The sequence below is a fragment of the Monodelphis domestica genome, chromosome 1 (genome assembly GCF_027887165.1).
Source record: "Monodelphis domestica isolate mMonDom1 chromosome 1, mMonDom1.pri, whole genome shotgun sequence".
Lineage (NCBI taxonomy): Eukaryota > Metazoa > Chordata > Mammalia > Didelphimorphia > Didelphidae > Monodelphis > Monodelphis domestica.
In genome coordinates, this window is record NC_077227.1 from 421146406 (window position 1) to 421160385 (window position 13980).

General features: G+C 38.6%; 1 protein-coding gene across 3 annotated transcripts in view; it reads left to right on the forward strand.

Moving 5' to 3' along the window:
* Nucleotides 1-13980, forward strand: part of GSN (gelsolin) — an 89293-nt gene that overhangs the window by 17577 nt on the left and 57736 nt on the right. The window contains exon 1 of one of the 3 annotated variants that reach the window (XM_007474578.3): nucleotides 10926-11058. The exons of the other annotated variants lie outside the window; for them this stretch is intronic. Within the exon in view, the coding sequence (XP_007474640.2) occupies nucleotides 11020-11058 (39 nt within the window). The 5' untranslated portion in view covers nucleotides 10926-11019. Of the gene's footprint in view, nucleotides 1-10925; nucleotides 11059-13980 lie in introns of those variants that run through there. 3 annotated transcript variants of the gene reach the window in all.

The window sequence follows — 13980 nt, forward strand, 5'->3', positions numbered from 1 at the left end:
ATCTCCAAAGTACCTTCTACTCTAATATTCTAAGGTCTACTGGAACTTTAACATTTTCTGTCTTATGAATATAGCTTGGAACAACCCTGGTTAAGAGAATGAGGGAAGTGCCTGTTAATACACAAGCTCCTATTTTGCTAGATGAACATTTAACTTTTTGGGAAGCTAAGGGATCCATTTCTGAGCTCTCTGGTACCACACCTTATTTAAGTGACTCATGTTGAAATCTGGCTGCTTCTTGCCCTCCTGAATTTTAGCAATATTTACCAAATTAAACTTGGGACAGGACTTCATTTGTGCCCTAAACCACAAGAGCCTGGGGCTTGGATCTTGGAGAGAAATGTACTCCTATCCCTGGATTCTTAGCATCATATGAAACACTGTTCCATGTCTAGTCATGGGGCACTATTGGAATGAGCTTGAAAAAGGGTTGTTTGAGAGTGAAAGGAATTTTCCAGGTTGTTCATAACCTTTAAGGGCTTAGTTGCTCATCTGAATATTAACAATTTGAACTATATATACAGAAAAATAATGAAATACTCTTCTGAATCTCCTGGTTGCATGGTCAGGAATTGGGGGTACTGATTAACTTATCAGTAAAACACTGGGGAACTTCTAAAAGGGCTACTCATGAAGTACAGGTAGAACTTTACATTTTACGAGTCAATTTCTGTAGTCCTCCTCACAAAAACTGTGAGATAAGTAGTGCAAAATCTACTGACTGGATATGAGATTTAGGTAGATCAATACCCCCTCTTGGTTTCCTACAGTCAAATGAAAGGGATGGACTGGGTGGTCATTAAGGTATCTTTCAGTTCTAATATAATGTGTTTTCAAATGCCTTCATATTCCAATATTCCATGTTCTAATCTCATGTTGGCAAAGTCATGGCACACATGCCTCAGCATGCCAGAAGGGGCTGCTCCATTTCCCTTCTCCACAGCCCTTGAGGACATTTTTCATATGTCCTGCCCCTCCACCCAGCAGCCCAATGTGAACACTTCCTCTCTACTCTCTCTGGAGTAATGCGGTGGGCTCACAGGCAGCTTGAAGGTGCAGTTTCATCACACGATCTCGAAAAGGTTTGCCAACACTGTTCTGACCTGTGTTCTGGGTCTTCTAGCACTAGCTTATATAATAATAATGAGCATTTACAGTATCCTTTAAAATTTGTTAAAGACTGGTATATTTGAATTAAAAAAATAAAATTTGTAAAGGACTTTACAAATATTATGTCATTTTATCTTCACAACAACTCTAGGAAAAATATTTTTATTATTCCCATTTTACAGATGAAGAAACTAAGCAGACAGAAGTTAAATAGCTCAAACTACGATCTTACTGACACCAGATCTCATGCTCTAATACAACCTAGCTGCCATTATATACTTGTATATGCTTTATATGCATGTTAATTTCTTCTATAGGATGAAGTTCCTGGAGGGGAGGCACTATTTCATTCCTTTTTTTTTTTGTATACACAGTACCCAGCACAATGTTTGGGAAAGAGTAGATGTTTAATATATCCTTGATGATTGATATGTTCTAAGCTCAAATTTCTAGGTTCCATCCAGCTCTAACATCTTATGATTATGATGATCACAGAGGCAAGAATACTTATCCACACATTTAATTAATAAGTGGCAGAGGCACAATTCGCACCTAGGCTGTTGTCTAACTTGAAAGCTAGCATGCTTTGGGTTGTACTACCATGCCATTTCCCTGTTATGTCTATGGATGATGAATGTTTGAAGTCTACGCTGGCTGAATGCAAGTGCTGGTGGATCCTATCAATCCAAAATGGCTTTGGGTGTGGTTCCTAGAACAAACTGTGTCTTGTCTGAGAACTAGCCTAGCTAAGTGTGAAGAGGTTTGTCACCAGAAATTTGCCCACTCTAAGTGATGCTCTTTGGTCATGTTAAGCCATAGTCAGGAACATTCATGGCATTATTTAGCATGCTGAGCCAACCTAAATCCTTTGAGACGTATTTTGGAACAAATGGAGATGTATTATTAGCAGCTAAATAATAATAGCATGCGTTTCTGTACACTTGAGGCTTACAAAGTGCTTTCCTTACAATGGCCCCTAGAAGGAGGTATTGCAGGTATTGTTATTCCATTTTATAGATGAGGAAACTGAGAGTCAGGGGTAAAGAGACTGGAATCTAGCCAAATAGCTACTAAATATCAGAGCAGAGATTGGAACCAAAGTCTTGCCCGATTCCTAATTCAATGTACCTTTTTCTATTCCTTGCTGCCAGTGCAAGCCTAATATGTCATTTGTGAGCCCCTGAAATTAGCTGTTTGCCTTGCCACAGTTCATAAGAATTTGAGATGATTCTCCCCAAATGTCCAGAATCTAACTAAATGAGGTCAAAATCTCTTAATTTCTGAGTCAATATATATTCCCAGTTCTACCACTTCCTAGCTGTGTGATTTGGACAAAAGTCATTTCCCTTCTTTTAGCTTCAGGCAATTGTTCTATAAAGTTGGGATGATACTCCTTTGGGACCCTTGTGAGGGGAGCACTTTCTAAACTGCCAAGTCCTATAGAAATATCAGCTACTGACATTATTATAAGACAGGACTTTTATGTCATTGGTTGGTGGGGAATCAGGAATGGGCAGAAATAGTCCTATAGAAATAGGACCCTATAGAAATGTCAGCTGCTGTTGTTTTAAGGCAGGAGACCATTGAAATAATTAATTTAATTAATCAAGTGTGGGTGAGTGGTATAGAATTCTAGGAAGTTACCAAATTCACCCTGCAGGCTTTGTGTAAGGTGGTAAAACTTGGCCTATTCCCAGGTTTCTAGAGAGCCTTGGCATGGGGAGGAGAGTCTGAGTCATAGTGTGCAAGTGGGTGAGTGTACATGAGCCCAGAACCTTTTCATGGGTGTGGCTCTTGTGTTTATCACAATCCTCAAAGTGACTAAATTGGGCTGACAACTCATTAGTGTTCATTTAACTGAAATGAGTTAAAAAAAAAACCCTTAAAAATGCTTTAAAATCAACACTGTGTATTGGTTCTAAGGCAGAAGAGTGCTAAGAGCTAGGCAATGGGGGTTAAGTGACTTGCCCAGGGTCACACAGCTAGGAAGTGTCTGAGGTCAGATTTGAGCCCAGGGCCTCCCATCTCTGGGTCTGGTTCTCAATCCATTGAACCACCTAGATGCCCTTTGAAATGAGTTTTTTTTTTTAATGAACAGATGTGCAATATGTTTAGAAGACACCACAATCAATAATAACTCACTTCTATAGACATAGCACTTCAAGTTTCTAATGTACTTCTTCCTCAACAGCCCTATAAGGTATCCTATGCACATAGGATGGATTATCCTTGTTTGACAAATGAAGAAAATGAGGTTCAGAAAGGTTAAATGATTTAGGATCTAGATCTGGGAAGGACCTTTAGGAGTAGTCAGCTCAACTTTTTGATTTTATAGATGGAAAAATAAGGCTTATAAAGATTGAAAAGACCTGCCTAGAGCTATCCACCTAGTAAATATGAGTCAGGTTTTGTGACTCTAAGGCCAACATTCTTAGTACTTATATTATTAAAATTTTAGAGTTTGTCAAGTAATTAGAAATTGAACTCTTGGGCTATTTGGATAGTCTTTTAGCTCCAGTCCAAGTCTACTTTCTCTGAAACATTCTCTGACCAGTCCAATCCGATTTGATCTTTTTCTCCTCTAATCTACTACAGTACTTTACTGTCTATATTATTCACTGGGCACTTCGTACCTATATCTTTATTTTGTATCATTTATTTATCTATTTTAACTTATTTTTCTTTATTCTTCATTATTCTTTATTATTCTTTATTTTTTAACTTTACTTTTTATTTGCTTATGGGGATACATATGTATGTATACTATGTATATACATATGTAGTCTGTATATATATATGCATACTGTAAATATGATATATATGTCTCTATATGGATACATTTGTATATATATTGATACAGATATGTTGATAAAGTATGGAGAATATCTTCACCAGGAGACCGGACACTTGGGAAATTATCTGGACAAGGCAGCCCATGAAATGAAGACAAATATGAATCCACCCACAGTCCTATATAGCCCTTTACTCATGCAGTGACATTGGGAGGTGGCAGAAAAAGTGCAGATGGTGCCAAGAATCATAGAGTTTTTAGATCATTTGCAAACATTAATAACTTTTGTCCTCTAAATGTGAAATCCTTATCTACTGACCAAGTTATATCAATATTGATATTCTTACAATAAAGTCAGAAGACATAAGGAAATTGCACCTAAAAAGAAAGGAGGCTCACAAGTTCTCCTTAGAAAGGCAGATGGCTGAATTAGTTTTGAGATGCATACAAAGGCAAGAAGAAACAGTTTTATGGGACATTTGGCCATCTCACTTTACAGTGATGATTGTGTAAAGAACATGGGCAAAAAAGGCCACTATATAGAGGATAAATAGAGAAATTTGATAAAGTCTTTGATAAGAGCCTCAAAATTAGGTCAACATATACTTTAATAATTGGCAACTTCATTAAAAAGATAGACATACTTCCTACTTTTGTGACCCTGGGCAAGTCAATTAATTCCTACTGCCTGGCCCTTTACAACTCTTTGGAAGGTGAGGGTCTTTAAAAAAAAAGAAAGAAAAGACAAGATAGGCATAGGGAACTGTGATAAAAAATAGATTGGAAAGCATGTTATTGGACCATGTTGATGAAACTATGGAATAAATGAGGGGGCTGCTTTCCTCCCCCTCTCCACACGTGCCTGAAGACATTTCTCACATGACCATGCTTGTCCCTCTGCCCAGCAGCCCAATAGGAGCATTTCTTCCCTCCCCTCTCTGAGATAAAGGAGTGTTTCACATGCAGCATGAGGGTGTAGTTTGGACCCTCAGTCTTGAAAAGGCTCGCCATCACCATTATGGGATCAAAAAGATGAAAGAGGATAGAGGTATATTGGTTACACAGAAGCATCATCCATATATATCATGAAAACATTCTTTGAAAAGAGATGAGAGATGCTGCACATGGCCAATACTGAGTAACATTACATGACATGAAATTAATTGTATTCATGGATAAAAAAAAACAAACTCATTACTTATATTAGAATAATTTCCAAATCGGTTGTCTGTGTAGATTACTGACTTGTTAGAACAAGGAACAAAATCAATAAACAAATTTTAAAAATAAAAATGAGTAGACATGGTGAGCAATTAAAGTAACTCAAAACTGACCTATTTAAAATGAGCTATTGATATTGAATATAGGAAATGAATAAAAGATTTGACATCACTATCATCATTACCCATAGAAATGATCGAAGTCAATCATCATGAAAAGTAGCATCTAGTCACTTCTTAGACAAGAGCAAGAGATAACAGTGACAAATTTATGTGCTGGTTCCCATAAAATAATAAGAGACCTAAAAGAAGACCTAGAGAGATCCATCATATTGTGTAAATTTCCTTTGGGGTACCCTCAGAAAAAACATAAAAGAGTTAAGGAATGAATGGGTCATGATCTGCACCATTGCAGGAAATGGCTTTATTGAGGAAATACAAGTCTTATTGAAATATACTTCTAGGACTTGGTTGAAAATTTCTGGAGTTGGGTACCAGATCTTAAATTCTTTCTATCTTATACTGCACCTAGGATATAGTGAGACATTTTGGTATATTCAAAAGAGCTCTAGTCTAGGGCGCATAAGACTTTACTTCTGGGGCTAACTCTACAAATCACTTGTTATGTAAACCTGAGCAACGTATTTACCTTTTCTGGACTGCTGTTTCTCCATCTGTAAAATGAGGGGGTTGGTCTAGATTTGAGGTTCTTAACTTGGAGTCAGAATATTGACAGATTTCTTTTTTTTTAATTTATTTTTAAACCCTTATTTTCTGTCAGGATCAATACTATATATTGGTTCCAAGGCAAAAGAGTGGTAATTGCTTAGCAATGGGGATTAAGTGACTTACCCAGGGTCACACAGCTAGGAAGAGTCTGAGGCCAAATTTGAAACCAAGACCTCCCATGTCTAGGCCTGGCTCTCAATTCACTGAACCATCTAGTTGCCATCCATTGATAGATTTCAAAGGGAGTCCATGAAATTGGATGGGGGAAATTATATCTTTATTTCAATAGTATTGGTTTCCCTTATAAAGCTATGTATTTTATTTTATGCATTTAAAAACATTAATCTGAAGAGGGGTCAGTTCACAGAACTGCTAAAGAAGCAGTTAGAAACCCTGTTCTAAATCACTTTTTGTCCCTACTAGCTCTAATAGTTTTTTATTCTATAACTAGATGATCTCTGTGATCCCTTCTGTTAAAGACTTGATCATTGAATTGAATTTGGAAGGGAATGGTTCCCAGAACAGCATGGGACTCATACTCTGTCCCTTTGAATGATGAGAGTATATGAACTGACCGGAAAAATACTAACTCCCTATAACAGCTGGTGCTCACTGGAGCATGGCAGCAATTAGGTAGCCAGAGGAAGTACTAAAGCACTTTTCTGGGTAACAGATGGTTACCCAGGCACAGGACATATAATCACGGAATCTCAAAGGCCATCTAGTCTAACCAAGGGTGTGCTGGAAACAGCTGTAACCAGGGCCATTGCTAAATTTTCAGTGTGAGTATTTACACCTCAGAAATCAGCAAACTCTACAAATCAGCAATTAATTGAATTTTTGATGATTGTCTAGACTTAAGGAAGGGATGGAGAAAATGTTAATAATGCAGATTCAACTTAAACATGTGTCATACATACCTTTAAAAAATTTTTTTTTAACTTTTAAAAAACCCTTACCTTCCCTATTGGCTCCAAAGCAGAAGAGTGGTAAGGGCTAGGCAATGCGGGTTAAGTGACTTGCCCAGGGTCACACAGCTAGGCAGTGTCTGAGGTCATATTTGAACCCAGCACCTCCTGTCTCTAGGCCTGACTCTCAATCCACTGAGTCACCCAGCTGCCCCTCCCCCATGCATACCTTTTTGTGTGACAGGCCATTTGCTAAATATTTAGCAAGATACCACTAAATCGACTCCATCTTTGATGAGAAAACCTCCCTAAAATATCCCCAACAAGTGGCTATCCAGTTTCTTCTTGAAGACCTCTAATAGTGGGGAAATTGTTATTTTTATTGTTACTAACAATAATAAAAAATAGCATGCATTAAAGATAAATAGTACATTAAGGTTCTGCAAAGCACTTCATATATTTTGGTCAGTTTTATTTGTTGGGACATTTCTCTTTATGTGAAAAAATTCTCTGCAGCTTTAGCCTAATACTCCCGGCTCTGTCCTCTGCAACCAGGCAAACTTAGTTCCTCTCCTACATATCAAATACTTGATGACAATTCTCTCCCAGCTTTTTCTTTTCTAGGCTAAACATCTCTAACATCCTTCAGTCAGCCCTTATATGGTATTGCTTTTAGTAATGATTACCCTGGACATAGTTTATCCAAAAATATAGCTTTTGTACATGAATCCAGTCCAGTATTAATTACCTATTACATTCCAGACACCATTCTAGATGCTGGGAATACAAAGACAAAATAGTCCTTTCCCTCAATGAAGTTACATTCTACTGGGGGAAGTAAAGTATATACAGTTTAATATAAATATGTGGATTCATTTTGAGGAAGGCACTAACACCTGAGGGTGGGGGGAATCAATATCATAAAATTGCCAATTTATAACTGGAAAGGACCTTGTTGCACAGTTGGTTTTTGATGCTTTGTGACCCCACTTGGGGTTTTCTTGGCAAGGATACTAGAGTCATTTGCTGTTTTCTTCACTCTCTCATTTTACAGATGAGGAAACTGAGGTAAATAGGGTTTAGTGACTTTCCCAGGATCACACAACTAAAAAGTGTCTGAGGCCAGATTTGAAAAAGAGATTGAATCTTCTTGATTCCAGGCCTGGTGCTCTCCACTGCACCAACTAGCTGAGTTAGATAGGACCTTGTGGGACATCTAGTCCAACAGACCTTTTGTAGGAGGTGACACTGGTGAGTCTTTATGGGAGCTAGGGATACTAAAAGGTGCAAAAGTCATTATATATCATTTAGACCATTTGGGGAGGGGTCCTTTTCTGGCTGAATAAGAGCCTGAAATAAGAGAAGCACATTTGCCATGCTGCTGTTCTGTTTGTATAAATAATCATAGATCACTGGATTTAGAGCCTGAACACTTGGGTTTGTATCTAAAGCCTGTGTCTTGAAGCACCTGGTAGTACAGTGGTTAGAGTGCTGGGCTTGGAGTCAGGAAGACCTAACTTTCAATCTAGCTTCACTTACTAGCTGTGAGACCCTGGATAGAAGTCACTTAACTTCTATTTAACTCAATTTCTTTAACTGTAGAATGGGAATAATAATAGTACTTCTCTACCTAATTATATGTAATAACAATTTTCGACGTTGGTTTTCTGAAATTATAAGATCCAAATTGTCTCTCTCCCTCCCTCCTCCTGGAGATGGTAAGCAATTTGATCTGGGTTATTCAAGTGTTATCATGTTAGCACCTATCTTGCAGGTTTTCAGATAATATTTGCCAAAGCATTTAGCATGGTACCTAGCATATAGAAGGCACTATGTAACAATAATTAACATTTATAAGGCATGTGTATGCCACATGCCAGGCCCAGTACTAAATGCTTTACAATTATTGTCTCATTTGACCCCTGCTTACTACCTCTGGGATTCAGACTCCTTATCCTTAAATAAAGGAATTGGAGTAGATCAGGAATTCTTAAACTTTTTTCTTTTCTTTCTTTTTTTTTTTATCACAGACTCCTTTGGCAATATGCTGAAGCCTATGGACCCCTTCTCAGAATGAGGCTTTTAAATAATTGAAAGAAATACTAACTTTCAGCTAGAAGTTGGTAAAAATAAAAATGTAATTTTTTCCCATCCAAGTTTGCAGATATCTATAAATGAACCCTTTGCAGGGGGAGGAGGAGACTCCATATGGACCTCAGGTTAAGAATTCTTGGATTACTTGATCTCTTGGACCCCTTCCTGTTTTCAAACTCTGAGCTATAATAATAAAATGTGACAACCTATTGGCCAGATCAGTTGTTTCAGGGCATGTATCAAATATATGTAGAAATTATACCTTACCATTCATTTTCAAAGATTCTGAGTTCCAATTTCTCTCTTTCCCTCTAGTCCCTCACAGGGCACGAATCATATTAAATGGATGTGTAAATGCAATTTAAAACCATATAACTCAACATTTACTGAAAGTGTGATACTTCCTATAGCTAATGTCCTTTGCCAGATGCAGTTCAGGTTGAAGCAAATATACATTTTCTTCTCTGGTTCCCCCAGTGTACAGCACAGAGATGAGATATATGGTGGTGGTTGTTCAGTTGTTTCAGTCGTGTCTGACTTTTCATGTCCTCGTTTGGTTCATTCCATTTGCCATTTCCTTCTCCAGTTCATCTTATAGATGAGGAACTGAGGCAAACAGGGTTGTATGGTAGAGATGTGTGGTAGATACTCATCAATTGGGATTTTAGAATCATATTATGTTAGAACCCAAAGTGACTTTAAAACATAGCATGTCAGAATATTAAAGCTGGAAGAGACCTTAGGGCACAGAATGTTAGAGCTAAAAGGGATTTTAAAATGGAATATTAAAATACTAGAACTGGAAGGCACTCATTAATTAGGATTTTAGAATCATAATATGTTAGAACTGAAAGAGACTTTAAAACATAGAATGTTAAACTATTAGAACTGCGCGAGGCCTTGGAACATAGAATGTTAGAAGTAGAAGGAACCTTGGAACATATTAGAGCTGAGAGGGACTTTAGCAATCTCTTCATTGTAGAGATGATGGGACTGAAGCTCAGAGGAGGGAAGTGACTTGGTCAAGATCACACATTTGGTTAGTAGTAAAGATGGGACCCAAGTCCCAAATCTTTTGGTTCCTAGTCTAGTTTCTTTGCTCTCAGACTCTGCTACCTCCCCTCTTCAGTATTTAGTCATGGTCCTATGGAAGACAGTTATTATATTGATAGATATTTATTAGGACACTTTCTTCCTTGTATATACTAGAAATTTTGAGTTGTATTCCCATACTGAGCTGCCTGGTCTTAGATTTTCAATGTTAATCTCCCAGTTCACATTCCCATCTCCCATCATTCTATTCTGTAGCCTTTTATTCTCCCTAAAAATGGGCATTGCACTTCTACACAACCAGTCACTGCTGTATGCCCTAGTTTAGCATCTTTCTCCAGCCCCTACAGGCCTGAGATGGGCCAGACACCAGCTTTTGTTTACTCTTTATTGGCAAAGTCTGTACAATGGAACAGTGGGAAATCATTTTCAAGATAAATCTTAATTTGTGGAGTATCCTTTTGCAACATTCAGAATTTCAGAACCATAGAATGTTAAACTGAAGGAAATCACAAAGAATACCAAGAGTCAACCCCTCTCATGGTACAGATGTGAAAACCAAAGCTTAAGGGGGTGAAATGACTTCTTTAAGATTATATATCAAGTCAGTGGCAAAGCTTCTACTTAAATACAGATCTGATGTTTCCACTGCCTTTTTTCCCTCCTTGTTATTCAGGGGAAAAAAATGAATCTGGGCATGAAAAATGGGCTTCCTGTTTAAGCTTTTTAAAAAATTGCTTCTTCCTGAAGAAAACTTTTTCCTGAAGTGATGACCCATGCTGTTCTGTGCTCCTTTGTTGTTATAGACTTTTCCATGATCCTCCTTCTGCCCTTCACTCCTGCCCAGCCCTTCCTAATGCCATAGAGCCTGTCATGTCTATTTAAGACCTCAACTCAGTGGATTATTTATAGAACTGAGTTGATAAAGACAACTAAGACAGAGAAGAGATATGGCAGCAAACACCAGACTACTTCTCTGTGTATGAGTATGGGTGGACTGTGGGCAGGTCCTTTGACAGAAATAAGGAATAGTGGCCACTGGACTATGACGTCCTCTATCAAAGCCGCTCCTTTTGGTCACATTACCCCCTTTCTCTGCTTAGAAAGAAATTAAGCAATGGCAGAGGAAGTGAATATTGGGGATCCTGTTGCATGGGTGAGTAATAGGGGAATTCTGCTGGGTGGGGAGGAAAATCTTTATTCTGCCACTTGTGGTCATATAGCTAGTCAGTGCTGGAACTTAGACACAAATTCAGGTCTTCTGAATGCCAGTCCACTAAGTCACATGAATGTTTAGCCACTAACAGCTATTTCTAAAAAGAATTTCAAGAAATGTAGTGGTGGGAGAGATAATGAAGCATAGTGGGAATAGCCCTGGATTTGGAGCCAGAAGAGAGTCGAATCCTAGCTCTTCTACTTACTATTTAAAAAAAAAATAAAACCCTTACTTTCTGTCTTAGAATAAAAAATAAGTATTGGTTCCAAGGCAGAAGAATGGTAAGTGCTAGGCAGCGTCACACAGCAAGGAAGTACCCAAGGTCACATTTGAACCCAAGATTTCCCATCTTCAGACCTGCCACTCTATCCACTGAGACACCTACTAGCCCCTGAAGAGTTCTTAATGTGGGTCCTGTGAACTTGTTTTTAAGTACATTTTGATTGGTTTAGCTATTTCAGCCATATCTGATGCTTCATAACCCCTCTTTGGGGCTCTCTTGGCAAAGATACTACAGTGGTCTGCCATTTCCTTCTCCAACAAATTTTTTAGCTGAGGAAATGGAGGCAAATAGGAGTAAGAGATGTGCCCAGAGTCATACAGCTAGTATCTGAGGCCAGATTTGAACTCAGGAAGATGATGTCGTATGGCTTAAGGCTCAGGACTTATTTCGACAGTCCCCTTTGAATATAACCAGTTTCTTTTATAATCCTGTGCATTTTATTTAATGGGCAGCTAGCTCTTACACCTGTGTCATATAAGTAATTAATTAGTGGAGCTAATTAATTTCAAACTCAGGTTCTCTGAGTGCTATGCTAAGCACTGGGGAAATAAACCAGAGAGAATCTCCTCATGAGGAGCTCCCATTCACAATCCAAATGGAAGGTTTCTAGCTGTAGGTCAGAGGGAGAGGTTCCATGGTCCCTAGGCTAAGGCAGCAAAGCAGAAGGTAAGCCTCTTCTTTATGCCATTTCTATTGATCAAACCATATCAGGTCGAGGATTGAATGACTTGACAGGGCCAAAGATTTTGGTCACAAGAACTTCAGGAAATATGGTTGTGCAGTATTGTGGAACAATCAACTGCGATAGACTTAGTTGCTCTCAGCATTGCAATGATTCAGGACAATTTTTTAAAGCCCTCACCTTCAATGTTAGAATCAACACTATATATTGGTTCCAAGGCAGAAGAGTGGTAAGGTCTAGGCAATGGGGGTTGAGTGACTTGCCCAGGGTCACAAAGCTAGGAAGTATGTGAGGCCACATTTGAACCTAGGACCTCCCATCTCTAGTTCTTGCTCTCAATCCACTGAACTACCCAGCTGTCTCTAATCCAGGACAATTCTGAGGGACTTAGGACAAAGAATGCTCTCCACCTCCAGAGAAAGAACTGCCAGAGTCAGAATTCAGATCAAAGCAGGTGATTTTTTTTTTACTTTAGTTTATTTGGAGTTTTGGTTTTATATGATTATTCTCTTATAAAAATGATCAAGATGGAAATATATTTTGCATGATAATATACATGTAACCCAGATCAAATTGCTTGCCAGCTCTGGGAGGGGGGGAAGGAAGGGAGGGAGGGAGACAATTTGGGTCATACAACTTCAGAAAACTTATGTGGAAATTTGTTATTGTATGTAATTATAAAATAAAATATCTTAATAATAATAATAATAATAAAAGATCTGGCTGTAGTATCTATAGGAGCAGTTGCCAGGTGGCATCTCCACAGTAATTATTTCCCAGCATGATGACTGCAGGCACTGGGCTGGAAGCATTGCTTTTCCAAAGTTTGGGGGCTCAGGATCCCAGCTGTCTCCATCTGGGTCTGAAGGGAGAGGGTAGTCGAAGTAGTCTGACCTGCCTGAAACAAACTGCCTCCTGTCTCCCTCCCTTTGTAAAAGTACTCAGACTCAGAGCTCATTACATTAGGCCAGTGTTTACAGCTTGTTCCACGTCGCATAGATTTGAGATCATAGTGGTGTTCTGCATGAGATTATGGGAAATCTGATCTCCGGAAGAACAGTTATGAATACTGTCGTGCCACATCTGAGCTGGCACTTGCAGCTTCTTTGCTGAGGTATGCAAGGCTACTACACAAGGACAGAATCACAAAATTTCAGAAGTCTCAGCCACTTAATACATAAAAGGAATCCCCGCATGGGCCCTTCTTTCCCAGTCTGCCACTCTTCCCCCTTCGCTCTGACAAATCCAGCTCCAACTCCAGAGGGGTGGGACCTCACACTTGGGAGAGACTCACTTTCCAGAACCCAATCTAAGCTGCTGAGTCCTTTGTTGTGAGTTTTCTTCCCCCTTCCCCCATTCCTTTTCAATAGGCTTACCCTCTAGTGCTTCTTATGACTAAGTTTTCCTGACATTGCAGCAGAGACAACATTTTTATAACATTCCTTCTAGCTACAAAATATAAATGGAAGTCCCTGATGCTCCAAGGAAATTAATTCACTTATTCATTCAACAAACATTAGTTTATATCTGTTATGCTGCAGGTATTGTGGGATACTACTGGGAATACAAAGACAAAAGTCAAACAGCTTGTAGCCTTAAAAAGAACACAGCATCATGTGAGGAAACACATACAAAGTAGTTTCTAGGCTAAGTGCTCTAGTCATCTGGAGCATCAAAATAGGTTTCCTGAAAGAAGGAAGGGATGTTGGGTCAAAAGTCAGAGGACCAGAGGATCAGGGTTCAAATCCTAGAAGGATTATTTACTATCTGTGTGACTTTAGGTAAATTATTTGTCCTCTAAGAGCCTCGATTCCCTTATCTGTAAAATGAAACTTTACATTAGATGGTCTCTATGGTCTCCTTAACTGACTTTAGGTTTCCCTATTCTAAAATTGTT